Here is a 23,077-nt window from a genome sequence, read left to right as displayed (position 1 = left end):
GTAGAACACTGCAGTGAGTAGAAATAACTGACAAAGAACGCTTCTTGGATTTTGTTTCACTTGAGGGGCAGCACCTCATTTCAATCTTACTGTTTTTCTGAAATAAGTCACGTTTCACCCAGAAAAAATAGTAACTATGGGATGTTATTCTCGAACATAAACTTCACAGAAAAAAACCCCGAATTTGGATTACCTGTTCCTTTTTGTTTTAAAGGAACGTAAGACGCCTAACTCCATCACTAAAATTTAGACAATGTAGTTTTCATTAAAAACAAATCAAAGTAAACCGCATATAGCAAAACATGGGAAGCAGTAATGTGGGAAAAGAGAGAGTAAATAATCAACAAACCAAAATGAGTATCTTTATGACATGTATACCATCAAGTTGTAACAAGCCATTTCAGAGACTCTGAACTGCAGATAGGAATTCCTTTGATGGGATGTCCTGCAACTCTTAAAACCGTGCCTGTACCAATAGAAAACTTGACTTACAATAGCTCATATTTTGCTTTAGCAAACAGCCTCAACTGAAACAAGCTGAGTTTCCTGATCTCACGTTTTAGAAGCTTCAAGTTTTATGAAACCAAGAAGATGAGACCATCTCCAGGACAAAACAATACACAGGACTCCTTTGAATCAGCCTCTGAGAAAGACCAAATCCTGCTCTTGGTATCAACCACCAACTCAGGGCATTTTGTTTAACAGGTATTTTGAAAGGTGCGAAGGTCAATATTTTAATGGAGCTTCTTTGAGTGTCAAGACTTGACAGAAACTAACAATCCTGCTTTTTGAATACAGAACAAAGGGAACAGAATCATTTTTAGTATTTAACCTTTTGTTAAATGGCTCTCACTGATTTTTATGCAAAGACGCTAAACCAAAATGTGACTTTATGGAGCTTTTAAGAACTAAGCCTTCCACAAACCATTTACTGAAGATATTCCTAAGCCTTGCATTGCAGCAATATTAACACACCCTGTTCAACCGGGTTTGGACAGCCCACAGTCTCTCTAGCAACTATCAGGACAGTGTTCCAGAATCAGCACCAGTATGGGGTTACTATGCAGACGTGACACAGCTGTACAAATGATTAGCCAGTACTTTAATGCAGCAGAGACCTCTTTCTCCTGTTCTGTTGCAAAGCTTAACACTAGTTTAGTGCACTGGTTTAAGAGTAATATAGCAACAAAATTGCCATAAGAAGCACGAACATCCCAATCCCTTTATCTTAAAAACAGTGAGGTAGAGCAAGATGAGAAGATACTTATAAACATGCAGGTCTTTTGCATGGTATGTAGCACAAGAGATCCTGAAATGGGGAGATACTCATTTCATGTTTAGACTAAATAAACCTTAGTTTGGCACAAACTGAAAAAATACATACCATTCGTGACCACACACCTGGCACAAGCACATGAATAGTTGGAGCCACTACAACAAGGCACTTCTGTAGTCAGTAACATGCCTACTACTTCTAGGCACACAACACATTCAAACTTCTGTGTGCGTGGTAAGGCTGTATCCCGTTACCTACCTCCAAATAGACCAGCTACAGAAGAAGGCTCATTGCGGAAATGAGAAGCATTAGGGTAAGCTTGAGGACCACAAAAAGAATCTGATAAGGAGTATCACACAAGAGAGAAAGCCAGGAAAGGAGAAGAGGGAGAGTTACAGAAAGAGAACCAAGATACACTGTTTATCTGCTATTCAAAACTTTCATTTCACATCAGTCTATAAATCCACATATAGTCTAATAACATAGAACCAATGGAATGAAATCAATACACATCAGACAGACGGTAAGAAACAAGTTTACACGATCTCTAACACAAAAGGGGAAAGCATGGTTTCAGAGGAACAGCTATATTAGGATGAAAACTTTTTTTTCCAATCAAATGCCATTTTTTACACCCTTGGAGAAAATGAGTGTAAAAGCTTCAAGGCATTTTTCTTATACCTGAAGTATATTCATATTTGGTTGCCACAAAGGGATTTAGTTGAGTAAATGGATTGTAATGATCTAAAGAACCAGAAAGAGTTATTTTAAATCCACATTCACATTATCGTAGCACCTTGATCGTGCTACAGCTAAAACTGAATCTACATTTCCCACATCAATCTGTCAGGAGGCCACCCTTTGGTTCCAGACATATCCTTAGAGCATGAGACACTGGAAGGCAATGCAATGTATCAATGCCATCCATTTCCAGTGACTTCAGAGCTGTCATGTGATAAATAAATAAAGACCAGCAAGGAGAACAAAAACCCATCAGGGTCCTTGTTCACAGCCCTGCACTGCTGCAACTTTTTGTGTGACTGCAAAACAAGTTGTACAGAGGAAACTAATTTGACTAAATAACCATCCTACTAAAACAACCAGCTGTATTTCAAATAATCATTCTACATTTACATGAACCATAAAAATTTCATTGGAAGCATGGAAAAGACAGCAATACCAACTTAAAAGTATTTTATATATATTTAAAGATATATTTATCTTGCTTTCTTTGTCTTTCCATTAAAGACAGACAGGCTAGGAAACTAGTTAGGTAAGGTGACAAAGTACAGGTAGTATGAATATCTTTAAAGAGATCATCCCTTTTGTTTTACCTCTATTAACAAGTATCAGAGGTATAAAAAAACCCTCTTTGTTCTGAGAGTCTGTACTTTTCTTTGATCAGTGCTAGTGGGGTTCAACCAGCATAAATACAGCCTGTGGTGTACAACTGTCTTTAAACTTAGCTTTGTTTAACAGAACTGACATGTAATTAATTGATTTTTTTGGCTATGAAAACAATCTTCCTATTGAAAAGTAAGCAAATTACAATGAGCTGCACCAACTAATGTTAGAAGAATTTCTAGTAAGACAGACATGCTGAACCATCTCCAAAGTAAGATGTGAACAGTTTTTAACAGGTGAGTTATTAGTTTATTGCCCCATCGCTAAACAGTCTGAGTAGATTATGCTTCAGTATTTTTCATGTTTCTTAATGACAACACGACTGGGGCAAAAGCATCCACTATCAAAAAAGAAAAAATTAAGCTCCTTTGTTTAAAAAGAACATTTCAACCCGAGGAAGAAAGTAGCAGCATTTTCTTCTCAGACATAGCAGCGTTTTACCTTAAAATTCCCAAGTGCAAGAGACTTCGTAAAACTGCACTCAAGCAACTGCTCTAACTGTAACTATGTTTCTTTACATCAGGTCAGAATCCATCTAGGCAGCCAAGCAAGGATTTTAACACCATTTTCATGGTACAGCTACTAATCAAATTCTAACACAGCACAAAACCAGCCCCAAATGACCAGCTTTTAGTTTCTGCAAGGCCCCAAAATATATTTTAGAAACTAAAATAATGTTAAAATTTTTAGGAAATAGGAAATTAGTTTAAAACGGTACTTTACCAACAAACATTTCATGTGTGGGTGTCCTACTGGTGAAAGTAGATACATCAGAAGACACAGACAGATGAGCAGCATCGTTAGTTTTTGTAAGGAAAGGATTTAGGTTTGGAATGGCATCATCAACATTATCAACAGTAGCAGAAAAAGGATCTGTTCAATTCCAGAGAGCAAGAGAAAGAAGAAAAGGGAGACCAATTTAGTTTTCTCCTCACATCTCTAAACTTGGGATGACCTAGCTAATTATTTCATTTTCAAGTTGTCCAGAATTACCTGCTCTCTACTCAAGAAAAATACTGCAGATACTAGCTACTAATTTCCTTTTTTTTTTTTTTAAATTAACAACACCATCTTATAAACTGTGCTTCCTCCCGAGTGTGTTTTAGACAAAGTAACTATATTATTCCTCTAAACACAATCACTTTTTGTTTCTCACAGTCACGTCCTGACATTTGCAACAAAGTCCCTGGAGCAGAGGCCGCCTGTCAGCACTACAGAACCCCAGGTGCTATGAGAGGATTCAACACAATAGCATCCCCAAGACAACTTTAAAAACCTGAACAAAACCAACTGAGCTGAACTTCTCCTTCTCCAAACTGTGTTTATGGATTTTTCTGTTACTGAGCATCATGAAATTTTCAAGAGCTATGATTATACCAAGGTAGCATACAGGACATAAGCACTTTCCCTGCTACTTGGGGCATCAGGAACAAAGCAGCTGCTTGTGCATATGCTGTTACCTGCAAGCAAGCAAAAGACTGCTCTGCTTTTACAGACAACAGACAGTAAGCCATGATGAGGAGAATGTTCTTTACTAAATAACTGTCAGACTTTATTGGGAGGAAGGAAACACAGATCTATACAAGTGACTTCCTAAGGCACATAGGAGTTTCAAGGTTTCCCATGCATGAATGCAATTGCCAAGCTCATGTACTCCTGTAATTCAGAATCTAACAGATAAACTGGATAGAGAAGGCAGCTACAATACTTGTTGACTGAAGGAGCTGTGGTTTAGCTGCCTGGTTTCAGAGCCCACGAACCCTTGATGGAAAATTCAAGAACTCACTAGGTAGATCAGCAAGGGTTACATCTAGTCCTCCTTATCATGGTGCCTTGAATTGCAACTTACTCTTCTAGACAAAGCCACTACAGAGAAATTTCTGAAGAACAATAATAGGAAAGATGTCTTAAATACTTCAGTTCCTGGCTTCTTTTTTTTTTTTTTTAACCTGGCTGGTTTATGCATTTATTCACAATTCTTGTAAACACTATCATGCTGCACACAGCAGTTTCAAAGTGTAAATTATTTTCTCTCCCTGAATCTGACCTCCTGATTCTTAGCTATAAGTCTACATTGTGCTCAGTTGTACAAAAGTCCTAATGAAAACAAAATTTTAAAACTATAACTGCATTATTCTTTGCAGGTTTAACACATGCTTTGATTTGCTGCTCAAGATATGTCATTAGGTAAGACCTGACTTTTCCCCCAAACTGCTTGGCTGTGTTGCAAGAATGAGTGAAGTACCTTAAAAGACCTTTTTCTAAATCGTTCAGTCAGCAAAACGACAGTGTCCAACACTGAATAAAAGATAAGCAGAACAAGCTGGTATAATATTTGTAATATATAACAGGAATAAAAAATTATGTATTGTCTTATGTATGTTTTATATAGTGGACATGCCAATCAGCCAGTCGCCTAAACCTGAGTTCTTGCTTTCAGCTACTCCTTAAAACTGCTTTCTGCTTTGAATGCCTTTTTAAAAGACATAGAACAAACAGATCTGACAATAAATTGGGGCACATTATCCTTTCATCAGTTCTTCCTTGCTCTTTCTGTTGCTGCTTCACATTCTGCTGATTTTATTGGTTCTCTTTATATTATGTAAGTGGAAAAAATTCAAACAGATGTGTCAAAATGTTCATTTCCACACTGGCACATTTGTTTTGCTTCTGAAGTTTAGGTACAAACTGATAGATGGCAAATATACCAGAGACAGCTGGAATGGTCTCCAAAGAACCCCAATAAATAGTGCAGATAAAACAATATGGAAGAAGCTAAGAAGCACAGTAAGTTTTTAGTCTGAATCTACTGTCCTCTAAAATTATTTTACACATGCGCTCATCCAGAAAATTACCACAGACTACTTTCTGTTCTCAATTCCCAAGGTTGTATATGGAACTTCCTGTGTTTTGACTAATAAGACAATATAATTCAACTTTAGATTATCAAGATTTGCTCAGAAATGTAATCCACTCTCAGATTCTCTGCTTGGCTGCCTCATTCTAACCCTAGCCAGCATGTTCAATCTTGTCCAAGTCTCAGAACTTGACAATGCTAGTAATAAAAGTAACGGAAAATTAATTGGGTTTGGGTAATTTATATTCTTACATATTCAAGTTTTAAAAATTGCTGCCAATCCTGACAGCAACACCTCAATGTTTCTAAAGCCCAATTTCATCCTTGAATACACATGGCATCTATTTGTGTCAATGGAATCACGCTGCACCTGCATGCTATCATTAGGCATTAATGATTTAGGTGCATTTACAAAAGTAGTTTGAATTTTGCAAATTTCTATCTTTAAGTTATCCAACTAGAAGTATTTTGCCTGGAAAAACAGTGACAAAGGATTTTCAGTGGCATCTCTTACAGTCTGAAATAGGTAAACTAAAAACATACAATCACAGGACCCATTCCCCAGGAGTTTAACCTTGTAAGCTTTAACATTTTTGGGAGCACGAAACTAAAGGCAGCAACCCAAATATAATGCTTTTGTAACCATTTATTGGTCTATTACACACCTAAGAGCTTCTGCATAAAATTTTTAACAGTGACTGATTTTAGCTGATTTGATACTCTTCTCAAAGTCACCATATACACCAAATACAAACATCACCATGTCAGAAAATTACCTAAGGGAAGGATGCTGTGCAGTGGTTAGAGCACAGGACTGGAAATAGTTCAGGTTCCATTCTTGGCTCTGCCACTGACTTGCCGTATGACTTCAGACAAGTCAGTTAATTGCTCAGATTTCCCCATCTGTAAAATGTGGAAAGCACTTCTTATCTACCTCACCTGTGTGAAGTGAGTGTTCATGTCGGTAAGCTGAAGAGTTGGGGTTTTTTTTGATGAAAGGTAACACAAAAAATGGTGATCCCAGAATTTTAGCCTAAAATTTTAGCAGACAATCCAAAATCTTCACAGTTAATTAAGTCTAAGTATTTAGAAATGCGTCAATAGTAAGCAGATATATCAACAGCTATTACTGAAGACTCACACCACGAGCAACACAACATTGAACAAACACAGACCTTCAGGCTCAACTTTCAGGTTAATAAAGAAATGCTAAATTGTGATGTGACCTTTGAGAGGAAGGTAGCTCCCCTTTTATCTCTCACCAATGAAACAAACAACACAAGCTGAAACAGAAGGTATTGTGCAGAAAACAATCAAGATGAGCCAAACCATTTTTCTCCATTCCTAAACTCTAAGCCTATTATAGGGCTGAAATTTGTATGCCTAACTCCATACACTCCTCACTGCATCTTTCTCCAGAGACGCTTTGTTCAGCAAAGCCAAAGAACAAGTAAACTGCTCTTATCTATTTTAGAAGCTGCCACATATATTAGTAGTGCCTTTGTCACTCAAAATTGTGTTATTTCCCTACAAACAAATGTGAGAAGGTACACAAAACAAAGTACACAGCAAAAAGTAAATAGGAAAATGGAATACATACACAGCTTATTATGAAGATACATTAGGTAGCTGGAAAGATTTTAAGAAGAGCTATAGCTCATAAAAATAAATAGGGAAGTAAAAATTTAGAACAGGGTTGTTCTGATGTCTACAAAACTTCCTGAAGCAGCAATTCCCAATTTTTCACATCATAAAAGAAAGCATTTTTGCAAGCATCTAATTTAGAAAAAAATAATCTGGAAATAGCCACATAGTTCAGGAGTTTAGTATTTTACTAAGTGTCATTTATATAGAAAAGTAAAAAAACCACCACAACCTTCCCCCGCCGTTATAAAGCTTTTTAATCCTCCACCAGTATAACCAACAGTGTAAGCAGGCAATATGTTACTGTATCTGAATTATTCTGGAACACTGAAAAGCAGCCAAGAACTTTGAGTAAACATTGAAATGCTTTAGCATTCAAACCAATCTTGAAGGAAAATTCATTTCTAGAACTCTCTTGCTTGATCCCTTGGTTTGAGGACTTGATTGTACCAATAAGATCATCTCGCAACTCACTCAGTCCATCCTAGAAACTGGGCAGAATGAAAATTTGGGTGTTCTGGAGTAGATTTCAGAGGGAAGAATATAAATTTTATCTCTTCACTTAAGAGGTCCAACCACAGCTTTTTACTAATTTGCTGTTGTAGTTAAATGAAATATAGCAGAGAATTTGTAAAGAGAAGCCTTATTATTATTTCAATAATTAACTCCAGCTTTTCTTTCTATGCACAGTTGTCACAAGTGCCTCCTTTCAGGCCTCATCCAAGTTCTGCATTATCATCACCAGCAAATTTGATTTAACATTAGACAAAATTTAGAATATGTATTAAAACAATTCTGCATTCACGTTCCTGTGTTTGCAGCACAGTCTACCTCATAGACAGCTTCACTGAACTGACTTCTAAACAGCTAATTTTCTGCAGCTGGCTATGTGACTCTTGAAGACAGGAGTTATGAGGCTGATAGAGCTGGTCAACAATTAAAGTAACTTTGCTAATAAAAAGATATATCAAAATATTTTAGAATCACCACACACTGCTACAGTATTTTAATCTATACAGAGATTTTACTTTTTCTGATCCCTTTATTCACTTGTAATGTCTTAGTAGGATCTCTCTCTTTAAGGAAGAAATACCCCCCAGACTAGGGGAAACATGCACAGGAACATGGCCATAGCAATTAGAACCTTAATCCAACTCAGAATTCTTACCTCCCCAGGTACTTCCTACTTGTGGAGCAGCAGATATAGGATGTACAGACGGATGAAAAGTTGGCTGCAAATCAAGCAGATCATTTGGCAGCTTTGAGGTGCTACAAAGAGAAATTAATACAACTGTTTGAACTACATCACAGTTTTCAATATAGGCAAATGCTAGCGACTGTCAACAGTAACAAAACTTTGTTACAAAATGGTTATTACAAAATGGATAGAACTGACCCAAAATTGGAAGGGCTGGTGAACTCCATATTTTCAGTTCTGTAAAAAAGTGTTAATTTAGCAAGATAAGTTGCATGTTATCTCAAGGGACTTTTGTCAAAGCTGTCCAGAACAAAAAGACAGGTGTCCTCACAGTCCAGCACCAGGGCTAGGACATGTTATGTTCAGAAATCTTCAGCAACTTTTAAAGTCACCTCATGAAAACTCTATAATACAACAAAAACAGATTGACAAAATGAACTCTGATGGGCTGCACCACAAAAATGTTACATCTAAATTCCACAACTCTCATCTTTCCACTATAATCACTGCTGAAAAACTGCCTTACAACTATGAGCTGTTAAAGAACTTTGGAGAAAGCAAATGTAAGAGGCCTTGAAACACTTGATCACACGTCAGGCATGGGAATGAAAACGTATTTAAATGCACATTTTAGACCATTCAAAACCAAACTGAGGCCTTATAACATCACATGGAAATTAAGAGTGTAGGCTTATATACAACTGCTGCATTAATTTAAGGAGTCAAACAAGAACAGTAAAATTCATCCTCTTGCAGAGAGTTAATTTCACACTTTAAATAAGTCTTGGGAAAAAAGAAAAAAAAAGGCTACTGTGTTCTCCCAGAACCTTTCAGGACATGAAATGAACCAAAATTTGCACATATGGCTTCTATGATGGATAGAAGCTGAGTCCCTGTGACATCCAAACATCTCTCTAAATGAGACCAGCACAAGAGTTTAATGGCTAGTAGTGACATCCTAGATGTCTGTATATTTTCTTGCTCACCCAATCACTTCTACAATTCACAGTTTTCAGTATTGCTTGGTTCATTTCAGCAGTGATTACAATCACATTTTGCCACTACTGCTCCCATTAAAAAGCAGCATGGTCTGGCACTGCCCTATAATGCGAATAGCTGAACAAAGATAATTTTCAAAGTAAAGCTTGTCCAAGATAATGACAGGGATTAACCAGACACATTGCATCTAATAGCAAGCCACTGAACTTCTGGCCCAGCATACCCCCTTCATGACAGCTCCTGCTGTAAAGTCTGTCCTTTGCTCATAGCAGTCATTCTGCCAGCGAGTAAATTTAAACATGAAGAAAAACTAGTGTGTGGGGTTTTTTTACAAGGAAACACTCTTGTCCTCACTATGCAGCATTTCTGTTTGAAGAAGCTTTATCAGCTGTTTCTATGTTTCAGACCTCTTAAGAAGCAAGATCAGATATTCAAGTTCAAAGCACACACCCATTTCAAGTTTTCTGGCCTCTAAAAAGCAATTTTAAACAAAATCTTTTTACAAGGAAGTCTTTCAGTTACTAACACTGACAGATCTCTAGCTTCTTATATGTGATTCAGCTGTTTACCACATATTTGGTGTTAAGTAATTTCCTACAACTTTCTAATGGGAAAAGAAAGCTGTCAAAAGAGTAATTGATTCTTACATGAGCTCTAACAGAACTAAGCAATCCTTTAGGTTTAGGATCACACTCAAAGCAAAAATATGACTTCAGAGAGCCAATTCCTTCTGTACTGATAAAAGCACTGTACCTTCTGCTGCTGCTTAATTTGACAGGTATTTTACAGAATGAAGATCACACACTTGCTCCTACCAACAGCTCCTGTTAGTCAAAGATCAGGATTAGCATGCAGTGAGTACTCTTGCACTTTCTTTGCAGGTACTTGAAGAGATGTTTCAGATATAACACAAGACTGCAAAACCTGCCTCTCATTTCAAACCCTGTTTCAGGCTTTTCTTTTTCAGAAAATCTACCCCAAATATTTGCCACTCTATTTTTAAAGATCTAGAAACAAGTTCTCTTTATGACCTCTCAAACAGAATTTTTGTTTGACTTTTCTGAAATTTACTTGTAATGTTCCTTGGGGACAAAGCAAGTGTGTTTTACAGTTCCAACAGTCTGGCTTACTGACTAAGAACAGCTAAAAGGGCTGTCAGCAGTCAGTTCATACCAGAAACTTCCACAAACAGATGATGAGAACACAGTTTTATGTTATTTATTGCAATAGGCTATTTTCCCATCAGCTTCACTATCATTTCTTATCACATTGCTAATGTACTCTGCACCCAACCAATCTTGTGCAATAAAATTGTGATTCTCTGTGGCAGAAATTTAGAGGAAACCCTTGCTGCAGCATGTCTCCCAGAGGAGGATTCAGCATACCTGTTAGAGGAGCTAGGGGTAGAAAAAATATCAATGGCTGGTGTAGTCATGATGCTTCCCGCTGCAGTTGACACAGGAGAAGCTGCCGTGGTTAAAGAGGTATGAGGTTTCTTTGCAAGTTCTTTTAGACGTTGCTCCTGTTGGGAAAGTGAGCTGGCATAAGACATCTAAACATTTGTGTGTATGACACTGGAGGTAAATAAAGCAGAACTAAAGAATTATTTATTCGACACACTAGTGTTAGCCACTTGTAATTACAAGAGTCAGTGGTGCCAAAAATACTTCAGAAACTATTTTAACAAACCCTCCACAAGGTGCATCATCTAAGTACACACAATTCTATTTCCAGCACTTTGCCAACAGTACATGCTCAGCATTAGTAACTCTGTTTTTCCCTTTGCTCCTTTAAGAATCCTAATAAGCTATCAACAAGAACACAGGAAAAGCATTTTCAATTAAAAATTCTGTATGCCTACCTTTAAAGCTTTTAAGCGAGCCTGCTCTTCCTCTAACGCAGCTTGTTTTTCCCTTTCATCCACTTTTGTAAGGGACAGGCCAGTGCTTGCAAGGGAAGAGACTGCATTGGAAAGGGTGGTAGCCCTAAAGTAATTGGACAGGAGAAAAGCTGGCTGTTAACAGATGACACGTGATAGGAGCTTCCAAAAAACACTTAGCTTGTATCCACCCAGTCTCCTTCTGAGCTCTCTATATCATTGGCTATATCTTACACTGTACAATTGAAAAGTTTAACTAAGATACACCATATGAACTGTAAAACAAAAAATGCTGAGAAATCATGCTGTCTACTCTACTGGCTTTTGGATTTTCTACCTGAAATGCTTCCCCTCCAAAGTGCATCACAAATTCACGTTTGAAGCCTTTGCTCTTTTCCTGTTTGCCTAAAATGGGATTATTTATAGGCACATAGCAATCTCCAATCATCTGGGCTCTGTTTCAAATTGTTGTTAATTTAACAGGTTTAGTGAACAAACTATCAATGCCTCTAATATATCCCAAAGGAAAATTGTAATTTACCATCATGTTTAAGAGTATGCAAAAAGATTTAAAACAAATACTTAACTTTTAACAGAGTAATCTTACAAAAGAAAGCAAATATTCTAAAAAGTTGCTACCATAAAGAACTTATAAAATATTACTGCCTTATTTCTTGAACATGCAATAAAGAAATGCTATTTAATTTTACAAGTCTTATGCCCAATATTATGCTTTGTTAAATTTAAACAACAAAATTTTTCATGTAGAGGACTTCTCTATATTGCCTGTTGTGTTTTGGAAAGCACTCACAATCACTTAATGCCTTTTATCATATGCATTATGGCTTTAACTACCAATTACTTTCAAAATTCATACTTTATGTAAGGACTTCTTGAAGCATTTCCTTGCTTTTGACAAAACAGGGATTAAAGCTGAGATGTAAAAGTCTAAGGAGATGTATTTATTCATGTGGCATACCTTACAGAAGTCTAATTATTAACATAAAATGAACATTTGCAGGCAGTACATGAAAGAAACGTAGCTCCTCTTCAGAAGTTCAGGATCAAATGCTAAAAGCATAAGTAGGGATGTTAGAGGGGGCCCTTGCAGGTCCTTAAGATTCTAGTTCTGTTGACCTGAAAGAAGCTGTTTGAAGTACTCAACAAAACATATGACAACTTGCTAATCCATCATTGATCATATAATGTCTTTAAGAAAGCCTCCTCAAATCTTAACTTACAATAAAATTGAAAAAAAACCTGATTTAATGCTCTATTTGACAATTGTCCAAAAGGACAAGGATATAAGCACCTGCTTGCAGCTGTGGAATCTTTGATTTTCTTCCCCTCTAGAGAAGCTAAATGTTGTTCCAAAGCATCAAGAAGGCTACTTGGTGCCTGCAAAGAGAGATATTGGGGAATACATTTGAAGAAACCAATATTTAAAATATTTTCAGAGAATGCAGCTGTAGGGCAACAGGTACAACAGCTCAGAATACTTCTACCCCCCCCTTGGCATTCTGTATGTGTTTAATGACTTGAAGTATAAGGTGATGTATTCTCCTGACTACATTATTCCATCACAATGACTCATCAGCAAGGACTGAAAGATGTCAAGAAATGTTAAAATTAACAGCTAGGAAACAGCAAGCAGACAATCAGAAGCAGTCAGTATTTAAAGAGACACTTGGAAGGAGATTGTACCTAAAGTCGTTTCTCTGTGCATGCTCTGCAAGCCTTCACATTAATTTCAATAGGCATATAGCCAAAAGCAAGGCTGCTAAAAAACACAGCTTCGTAGTATCATGTAAGAGTCTCATTATGTGACCTCACAGACAAAAATTGTGTCTTCAAGCATGATGGAAATAAGGTTATCTTAAAACTCAATTAGAGAATGACAGAAATTACATATAATATTTTACAACAGGATCACAGAATATAAAAGCCAGGCTCTGACAGAGCTTGGATTTAATCACAAACTTAGAGAAAACTTGGTGACAATGTATACAAGAATGCATAAGTGAACCTTATAATGGCAGGTTTTTCTGGTTATGCAACCCCAAAAACACAGACATGCACTGGCAAACAAATCGGTTTATCTACCTGTGAGAGATCTGGTATGTCTCCTCTGTCAATTCCAACTTGCTGTAATAAAACAAATGAGTTTTAGAACCTGTTTGCTTTTGTTGAAGGCAGAGATGCTTATAAAGTAAACAACATTAAGATGAAGTAATGCAAAAAGCTCAAACCTGTTCAATATCTATTTTGAATCTCCAGAGTATGTACTCTGTAATGGTTGATTGTAATAAATTCTTGTTAAATATACACACATTGAAGTAGGTGTGTTACACAGATATTTTAACAGATAGAACATTAAAAATAAGAAATTAAGGACCCAGTGTTTCAGAAACTGAAGAAGTTTGCCTATCTCATCATTTATGCAGCAACTCTCAGACCCACTGAAACAGAGGATATATTTGATAAAACAAAGCACCTTTAAAATTTTGTAAATAAACATTTTCTAAAATGCACATGAAAGTTAGGATGTTTGCAGCAGGACAGACAGTGTTAAAATAGAAAGATCAATATTCTCAACTTCAATTGATGGTGTTATCAGCTGACAACAGTATCTCTGGCAGAGACACTGTCAGGACAGAAGCAAGCCAAGCTTTAAGATTTATTTTTTTGTTAAGAGAGATATAAATACCAAGGAAATTAAAACAAGAAGAGGAGCACACCTCAACTGTGGGATTCCATAATATTAGGACATTAATTTAGCAGTGCTCTAGAAACAAGAAGGCAACAGACTAAACACTTTTTTTTTAAAAACCCACAAACTAAACATTTTGCAAGGTAATTGCTTTCCCCTCTATGAGCACACCTACAGCAAGAAATCTTGAAGAAATCACATGTTCATCTGTTTGTCTCAGTTTCTTATTTGTGAAGCTGTTATTTCATCTAAAACTTCCGGTAGAATTGTGGGCTTCAAACTAGAATACAGCTAAAATCATAGAAAGCAGATCACCATGAAGTTCCTTTATTCGTTTAAAGCAAGGCTATTCTTCAAAGAAAGCTCACAAGTATTATATAACCAAGGAAATTTTAAAATGCACATTAATACACTCTCAAGTCAAAGATAAACCAATAAGCACTCCACAGTCTTTCAATACAGACTTCAAATGAACTAATCACCAGGGTAGAGATCAACAAGATGACCCTTTGAGAGAACAGAAAATAAGCAGGAAGGAAGAAGCATCTGTTTTATGATAAAATAAGCACTCTACAAGCTGTTTCAAATAAAGAGCAAAGCTGACTGACTTAAGTTTACCTCTGCAACTTTAAGGAACTCTGAGATCCGTGTCATTCTAGTGAGGAACTTCTTATATATATCAAGGCCTTCTTTGCATTGGTTCTTTTTCATATCAAAATATTTTTCTAGAAACAGTGAGAATATTTGCATTAAATAAGAAATCAAGATTTGCAAAGATAATGCAAAGTAAAAGCATATAAACCAAGACAAACAGAAAATACCTGCAGATCTGTTATTATGATAACTGCAGAAGTCACTATGCCTAACTTGCACCACATGACAAAAGCCCTGTCAAATGTGAGCTATTGATTCCATGCATGCAATTACACCTTACCTTGCAGGTACTAGATACCATAAAAGCATAACCACCTTGAGGACGAAAATCAAGTTTAAGAATAGGCCACCCAAAGAAATGTAAATTCATCTTCTTGGGAAGAAGAAGAAACAAAAAAAAAGAGGCAGCTTTACAATCTGGCAGTCAAATATCTACACAGTTCCAGTGGCCAGATATCAGGCAAGATTTTGATCTTCTGACAAACTGATGCCTCTTACTATGGTCTGGTGCAGTGAAGTACAACTGATTAGAAAACACCAGTCCTGGAAGCAAGAGGGTCTCACTCCTCTTTTGAAAAGCCCTTTCAAAGGGCTTTTCAAACAAGCCCTTTCAAGGCCTGTTTCATTTATTAAGCTTCACTCAAAACATAAGTGAAAGCAACTGCATGTTACTTGCTTACCAAGGGAAAGGAAGCTGACAGGGGCTTCAGACTGGAAGACTGACTAACTTCAGATTGTCCCTTACTGACTTATTTTGGATTTTACTTTTCATTTTGCAAGCACTGGGGAATGACAGCCATCAGGTAGCTTCATCCAATCTCAGAATACAACAAAATCAAGCAACAACAGATTACTTTCATCTTAATTCTTTTTTAAATTTAGTCTCCCCTTCATCTTCAGTACATGCAAGTGAAAGGACCTTAACCTTGAATTTGTAATTCTCCTTAAAATACAAGCTATGCCCTAGGAACATAAGACAACCAATCATGGAAACAAAGCAACACTGAAGTTTCCATAGCCAAGCAATCACTGATGTTGAGACTGCAGATTTGTAACTGACCACAATTGATTCCTTTACTACGAAACACAAACTGATCCTGTTTCTTAAGAAAAACCCCAACGAACATTAATATTGTAATTCAGGTTTCCCATGCAGTTCAGTAAGACAAAAAAAACCCCAAAAAAACCATAAACCCAAAACCAACGCACACAAAAACCCCCAAAAAAGCAGTGCAAGAAAAAAATTAGGTGAATAAAATCTTGGATGGGCTTTGCTTTCAGATTTTACCTATCCCTGTGTGCAAAGCAATGCCAAATGCAACTGCACAGTCAAACATTGGAAATAACAGTAAAATTTTGATGTTTTACAGTAAGACTCTTTCAGTTTCTCAAGAGAGCAGCTCTTGTGGATCATTCACTGAGTTCCCCTCCCAGAGCTGAGCATTGCAGAAAGCAGTTGTATTTACCCAAGAGGTTAATAATCCCTTCGTTATATGCCGCAAACAGTCTAATGGCATCTTTGAAGAGGAGCATGAAGGCAGCATTAATTACACCATTTGTAAGTTCATTGCTATTAACCTAGGAAGATCAGAGAAAAAATTAATTGAATTGGATTGATCTCTTACTGGAAAACTTCTAGTTAAACTCCAGCACGTTGTCTCAAGACACGCTTTCCAATCATCTCACTGGCTATTAGCAGAAAGTAGCACCAAACCAAATCAACAGTTTCTCTCATTACAGAATAAAATCAAATCATTTTGGCAGACATTTTTGTTAACCAATGCTAATGTTAACTAACATAACTAGAAGACAGAGGGCAGAAATGATCAGCTTTTCAACAAACAAGCAATTCTTACATAAGGTACACAATAAAAACACAGTAATTTAGGACAAAGCATTCTCTCCAGTGAGCATTGCATCTCTTTTTTCTGATTTCTTGGGGATATACCAATGAACAAAATTACTTGTGCTCTTTAAGCTGTGCAGATAACATGGAACCAAGTGCAAGACCTTTAATCTTGACCTATCTTACAATCTTAGGCATGTTTGTACAACAAGTTGACAGTATGTTAGATATGTACATGCTGCCTAAAACTTACATTAAAGTCAAGAAGTGCATCCATTTGATTTTGTATAATTGGTACAGTTTTTAAGAGCTTTTCTGTGCTCATTGTTCTCATCACTCCATCAGCCCTGTTGTGAGAAAAAATCAAAGAAAATTCTTCACATGAATTTTGAAGGCAATTTTTAGTAAGAAACAACAGAATATATATCAGGTCATCAGAGACACCATTTAAGTCTTTGCCATACCAAGCAAGCCTTGTGGTGTTCAGGAATGGTGTCTAGCCAATATAACTGTAATAACTGCAGTGTGGAAAGACAACAACTAATTTAGTCAAAATACGAATCCAAGATGAATTTTGACTCAGAGAAAATGAAACTGATAGTGTTTAGAAATATAGGAGAGCTACAATGCATCAGATAACAAAAAAAAAAAGCTCTAAAGGTTATTTTTGAAGCAATTTTTAATATATTCTTTTTCCAATCACCCAACTATTATTTTGTGTCAGTTTGCGTTCTTCTCAACTTAAAGAGGTAAGAAAGAATAAAAAAAATGCAGCAGTATGCTTTTCAAGCTTTTCTTGAAAAGAAAAAAGACTAGAGACTACATGAAATTTCCTTTTAATGGCTGACTACCAGTATTTGATTGTTTATTAATTGTTCAGACTGAATAGACTAGGATTGGCTGCACATTTGAAAAAACCCATCAAATGAATACCAAAAATATCCAAGAAAAGCAACAACTGAGGAAGAGACTAAATCCCCTCAGTGAAATGAAACAACTGCTTTCTGTAAAACAAATCAGACAGCCTTGCAAGTTCATCAGCATGCACACAGCAAACCAAATGTTTCCTGCAAGTGCAAATCTCATCGTGCATCTTCACAGAAAAGTTTGTGGCTGTTCTCGAGGCTGGAAAGCAGTGGGGAGCGTGCTGCTTCCACCTCTCTACTTGTGCTGTATACTTACTCCTAACAGCAAACAATACCTGCAAGAAATTTAGTGGGGCACAGCATAGGAGCAAGGGCCCCAAGAAAAATCGAGGTGTGGAAAAGCCAGATTGCCGCCATCAGAACTGTTATTCCTATTGGCTCACAGAAGGACCTCCAGAAACATGGTGCAGGCTAAATAATTCACCTCTTTAGGCCTAAAACACCTGATAAAACAATTGTGTATCTCTCTATAGCAGCTGCAGCCATCTTACCACACACAAATCTGAGGTGTGGAAAATGCTGTTTTGTGCTGTTGGCAATCCAAGCAACTCTAAAGGCAGAAAGAGCAAAAGGAGCCCAAGCATCCTCCTTTTACTTTACCATCACACTTCAAACCAAAATGGACTCCACAGTGTTAGCAAGGAGGCAGAAGGCATTTGCACAGTGTTCTGAGGCCTTTGCAACATTAATGTAAGATATCATGAGACAGCCCATTACTACAGTTAATTTATTCAACAGTATTAAATTCAGATTTCTGTGAATTAAAAATTAAGTTTTAGTTTCAATAAAAACTAACCTATGTATGGATGATATAGGACACCCAAATGTAAAATGAATATTAGGCTTTTAAACTTTAAAAAGCACCATACACAGAGATAATGGACAAAGATGGAAAAACTGTTGACTGTGATTGGTACCTTCTCTCCAGCCTTCCCAAAGATGAGTTCCAGATTAATTCTATTGTTCACTATAACATGTAGTTTACCAAACTACTGGTGCTCTATGCTGAGTTATTTTACATGTAAACAGGTACCTAGTCTCAAAACAACTCATTTCTCTTAAATGAGCACACTTTCCAGGGGAAATTTTAATTCCTGTAGACCAACTCAGGATAGCATCTGCTGTAATGTACTATTAAAAGTACAAATTTACACTACCTTCACAAAGATAGTAAACTTCATACAGATATTTTGTGACAAGAACAGAGAAACACCAGGAAGGACTGCAAGGTGTTTCACCTGTCATTTAAACCTTCAAGAGCTACAAGCATAAATAAATTGCACAGTCCTCTATATTACACACAAGGCAAAGTATACAATCTACTGTGGAAGATTTGTTCAAACTTCTACCTTTTTTTATACAGACTTTGATGCATACCATCTTCCATGCCTTTACATTAAACTGTTAATGTTTGAAGATAAAAATTACAACAACTGAAGTAAAATATTTTTTGCAATATACATTATTGGGGAGTCAAGCCTTTGTGTGTCATGGTAGATATTCAACAGAGAAAAGGAGTCATTATTGTGTGTATTAAGCCTGAGCCATCATCAGTATTTTTCACTTGAATTACAGGACATACGACGAAGCCTCAAGATCAGTAGAAGAAAATGCAGTCCTTACCCTCTTTTTACTTTTGTGAAGTCAAAAGCCACTTGTCTGTAGGAAACTGCCTTTTCATTCAAATACCTGCTATACCGTCTGATAAACGTTGACATGTCATAACCTAAAAAACAAGTTTCAGAGGTTTAGTACCTACCAAATAAAAGAACAAGAATGTTGTTCTAAATAAAGTGCAAAATATTAACACAAGACAGCTCCATTAACTATGCAAAATTGTGCAAAAATATAATCTCAAAATAACTGTGTACGTCATTGTATTCACCATGTAAATCAAACAGACAACACCACAAATATCTAGACAACCTCAACTACGTAAAAGTTTACACTTCACTTCCTAAGGAAATTACTTCCAAAAGCCAAACAAAGTAATTTTTATGCAAGTCCTCTTATACTACAATAGAAATTACTATCAAAAAAATTAAATGATGCATTCACAAAGGCGTTCACATCAGCTCTGCAATACATTGTCTCATTTGCAACTGAACAGAAAAAAAAGGCTTTGATGGAAACACTACAATATGACAAATTCTTCTCTGTTAAGACAGCAATGATAGGAAATATTTTGATAACTGTCAATCTAGAGGTATAGACTAAGAAAAAGATCTGTTCATAGTCTATGTTGAGACCATAGAAGTTAAAACTCAGTAAAATGACACAATTTGGTAGAGCCTTGGTTATCACTGAGAAGGTTTCTGTCCCCAGGCAACCACTTTGGCTGCCTGTTCTAGAACACTTGTGGCAAAGATAAGAAGTATATAAGAAACAGTAAAGAAAGTAAGGAACCACCTTAGGAGAAAAAACAATGACAGCTATGCATATGGTCAGAACTGCACTAAACTGCAGCCTAACAGTTTGGAAGTTTATTTCAGTTGAAAAACCTGAACCAGAGAAACACTTATTTGCCCACTGAATTAGTCCCGAAGATAAATGGAATGGTCTTTGATCAATTTTCCAAAAAGGTAATTTTGATTGGTTTTAGACAGTTCTTGTCTCACTGACATGATGTATGTACATATGATGCATTTTAAAAAAATTAAGTTACTTATCAAAATTGCCTCATTTGGAGAGGTCTATCTCTATAGAATTAAGAGGAATGCTGAGATTTGTATCACTAAGGAAGTCAGAAGCCTTTAAGTAAACCTGTTAAAAAAGATGCAACATGTTCCTCCAGCAGACAGCTCCTGCCACATCATTATGGCATTTTATTTAAGAAATGCAGCCTGGGGTAAAATGGACAGAAAAGTCACTTCCTAAATGGCAGGGTTCATTAGACTAACCAAGTTGTCTTTGCTGTTCCCCAGCACATTACTAACTTATAATGAAACAAAGACACCTTACCTTGCAATCCACTTTTGTCTAGGAAATTGCTCAAGTTAAACAACGTATTTCTGGAAGCCAGATACTGGATAAAACGCTAGATGAAAGAAAAAAATGAATACTTTTACTGGGTTACCAAGGAGAAGGAATAGAGGTAACAGTACTAGAAACTTTCTACCCAGGTTAAGAAATTCACCTTTCATGCCTTAAGACTGACTTCAAATCTGGAAACTATTACAAAAACTTAGCTGAACTACTGAAGTAAGCCAGTTATTTCTTTTTTAGGTATAAATCTATGAACAAATCCAAGTTGCATGTTGTACGAAGGCCTCGTTTAGTCAGAGTTTATTTTAAGCCATAATATGGAGCTCTGAACTTCTGAAAAAATCCCTTCAAATACATTCTCATTTTACATGCTCACAGTTGTTTCACTGACTTCAATTTTGTAACAACTGATTTAATTTTACCAATTAGCCAAGCCATCTTTGCACAGCATACACTTGTAATGGTACTTAGCTTAAATATGAAAATAAGGTGATATAAATGTTAGTTTGCTTATAAATCAAATATCAAACATAACAATCCATATAAAGCATTAACACTGCATCACAAGACTTCTAACTATACATAATTACAAATTATGTTTCACAAGGTGAATGATGCTATTTTCATCTTTAAAAGACATTTCAGATCATTGACAATTTAATAGGAAAAGAAAATTTGTACAGAGCTGCTACAAAAATAAACCAATCATTCAGTTGCAATAAACATTTAGAAAACAGACAAAAATAGTGTTGATTAGCATAACATGTACTACTTTGTTACTTCCATTAGCGTACGTAGGTTACATAGAAAAAAGACTGGAGAAGAGTAAAGGCACTCAGTATGCAGCTATAAAGGAATTAAGCCAAAATTGGAGGCACCATCCCTGGAGGTATTTAAAAGACACACAGATGTGGCATTTGGGGATGTGGTTTAATGGTGGGCTTGGCAGTGCTGGGTTAGCAGTTGGACTTGATCTTAAAGGTCCTATGCAATCTAAATGGCGGTATAATCAGTTTGCACTCTCATTGTTCAAGTACTATTTCTAACTGTGAAAACTTTCATCTTGAGCAGCAATCTTACCTTCATTACTTCTGTAAAATATTTGGCAAGCAAAATTTGTTTGGAAATTCTATTCTTAATGGAAAATATTTCACACAGTGGTCCCATGAAATACCTTTAACTACTGTGAATTGTTTTGGTATCAGTTTAAAATTCATATGACTCAAAGTGCAAAGTGTATAGACTGTGTTTTGAATAGTGGCAATTATCCCGATGAAAAAGTTTAAGCTTCAAGATAACAACAGAAGTTTGCCCTCTTGTGGCTTAGTTAGCCTCACAGAATAGATTTTCACCCAGACCAGCAATAACCTGCAAGTGAAACCATTTTAAACATTATGTTTAAAAACTTAACCTCCCCCTCCAACCCCGACTAGTCAGTCAGAGGAAGCAGCTCCCCTGAATGCAACCTGAAAAATTCTGGTAATTTGATAAAGCTGTCTCAATTCCAAAGCTCATATAGCTTACCTTATTCTTACTGTTTGCAGTAAAAAGGAATGTTTACAAACATTTCCTAAGGAAGCCTTAAAAATATACTTTTTGGGTTTTTTTAAAAGCAAAACACTCAAGCCGCTGCTATGCTTGGCTTCGTATTTCAAACAGTAAGGCCCCATAGGAATTCAAATTGTGAGACAAAACAAGTTTATTCCTTTTTGTGTAACTTGGGGTTATGTTTGTTAAACTGTTACTGTATTTGGTGTTATTTCACCCACAAAGCCAACTCATAGGCACACATTTGTTTTCATTGTAAAAGGTTAGGGGGTGATGGTAGAAATCAACTTAGAATCAAGTAATCTGGAGAAAAGACCAGAGGGTTAGCTACAGCATGAAAGTAAAAATGCTTCCATTTTCAGCTTTTAGAATCCCATGCAAGTTAATTTTTCTTGGTTTTTTTTTCTTTCATCATTAGAATATGAACATACGAAAAAAGTACCCTCAGCATCTGGAACACTTTTTACTCTACAATTACAAACTTTGAAGTAGAAACAATGTAGACAAACAGAAAATGAGACCTGTGTTCATGCAGAGTTGGACTGAAAAAGGCAAACCCAAAGATTGTCCTACAAAAAGAATTAGTGGAAGCATTTAGCTGACATTTACAGGAACGAGGGGCTGCAACTGTTCTTAGGCACATCATTTTTGTATTACCTCATTTCCATACACCATTAGATGATGGGTTGTGATAAGAGATTTGAAGACCACTACCCAGCTACTGTTGGTAGTTCTTTCAAATAAACTATCCGCCAGTTGTGGGATGTTCACATTCATCTCATTTGTGCACTGGATTAAATCTGCAATAAAGAAATTTCTGTTATTATTATCAGTTCTGTGAAGGAAGATCAATTATGTAGTAATATTTTTGATGAAAACTGAGGGGTTTTCCAGTAAAATAAATATTGAAAAGCACCATGGCTTGGGTTTACCAGAACTTTGTAATACAAAGTTCACTCTGCTCACTGCCAAGATTCAACTGCTTCTGCAGCTGCCTTAGAAGGCCCTGGAACAGAAGTACCATAATGACTTACACTACTTCTGACTAACAGCTCTCAGCTTTCAAACACCTGAAGCATTAAATAGTAAAATAATTATTACATGGTACCATTTAATTAAGTTTTACTGGAAGATTATGACTAGAAATAACT

General features: G+C 36.3%; 1 protein-coding gene across 9 annotated transcripts in view; it reads right to left on the bottom strand.

Annotated features, from left to right (window-relative positions):
* The window catches only part of PICALM (phosphatidylinositol binding clathrin assembly protein), a 66,640-nt gene that overhangs the window by 17,827 nt on the left and 25,736 nt on the right, over positions 1-23,077 (bottom strand). For 4 of the 9 annotated variants that reach the window (XM_032099040.1, XM_032099041.1, XM_032099043.1 and 1 more), the window contains exons 2-15: positions 22,584-22,726; positions 20,355-20,430; positions 19,017-19,119; positions 16,721-16,814; positions 16,088-16,199; positions 14,586-14,692; positions 13,361-13,402; positions 12,570-12,655; positions 11,240-11,363; positions 10,764-10,900; positions 8,350-8,450; positions 3,404-3,553; positions 1,958-2,020; positions 1,535-1,615 (exon numbers count right to left, since the gene is read on the bottom strand). In XM_032099040.1, the coding sequence (XP_031954931.1) occupies positions 1,535-1,615; positions 1,958-2,020; positions 3,404-3,553; positions 8,350-8,450; positions 10,764-10,900; positions 11,240-11,363; positions 12,570-12,655; positions 13,361-13,402; positions 14,586-14,692; positions 16,088-16,199; positions 16,721-16,814; positions 19,017-19,119; positions 20,355-20,430; positions 22,584-22,726 (1,419 nt within the window). The remainder of the gene's footprint in view (positions 1-1,534; positions 1,616-1,957; positions 2,021-3,403; positions 3,554-8,349; positions 8,451-10,763; positions 10,901-11,239; positions 11,364-12,569; positions 12,656-13,360; positions 13,403-14,585; positions 14,693-16,087; positions 16,200-16,720; positions 16,815-19,016; positions 19,120-20,354; positions 20,431-22,583; positions 22,727-23,077) is intronic. The other 5 variants (XM_032099046.1, XM_032099047.1, XM_032099048.1 and 2 more) reach the window with 3 other exon arrangements.

The sequence above is a fragment of the Corvus moneduloides genome, chromosome 2 (assembly GCF_009650955.1).
Source record: "Corvus moneduloides isolate bCorMon1 chromosome 2, bCorMon1.pri, whole genome shotgun sequence".
Lineage (NCBI taxonomy): Eukaryota > Metazoa > Chordata > Aves > Passeriformes > Corvidae > Corvus > Corvus moneduloides.
This window is presented reverse-complemented; position numbering and strand designations above follow the sequence as displayed.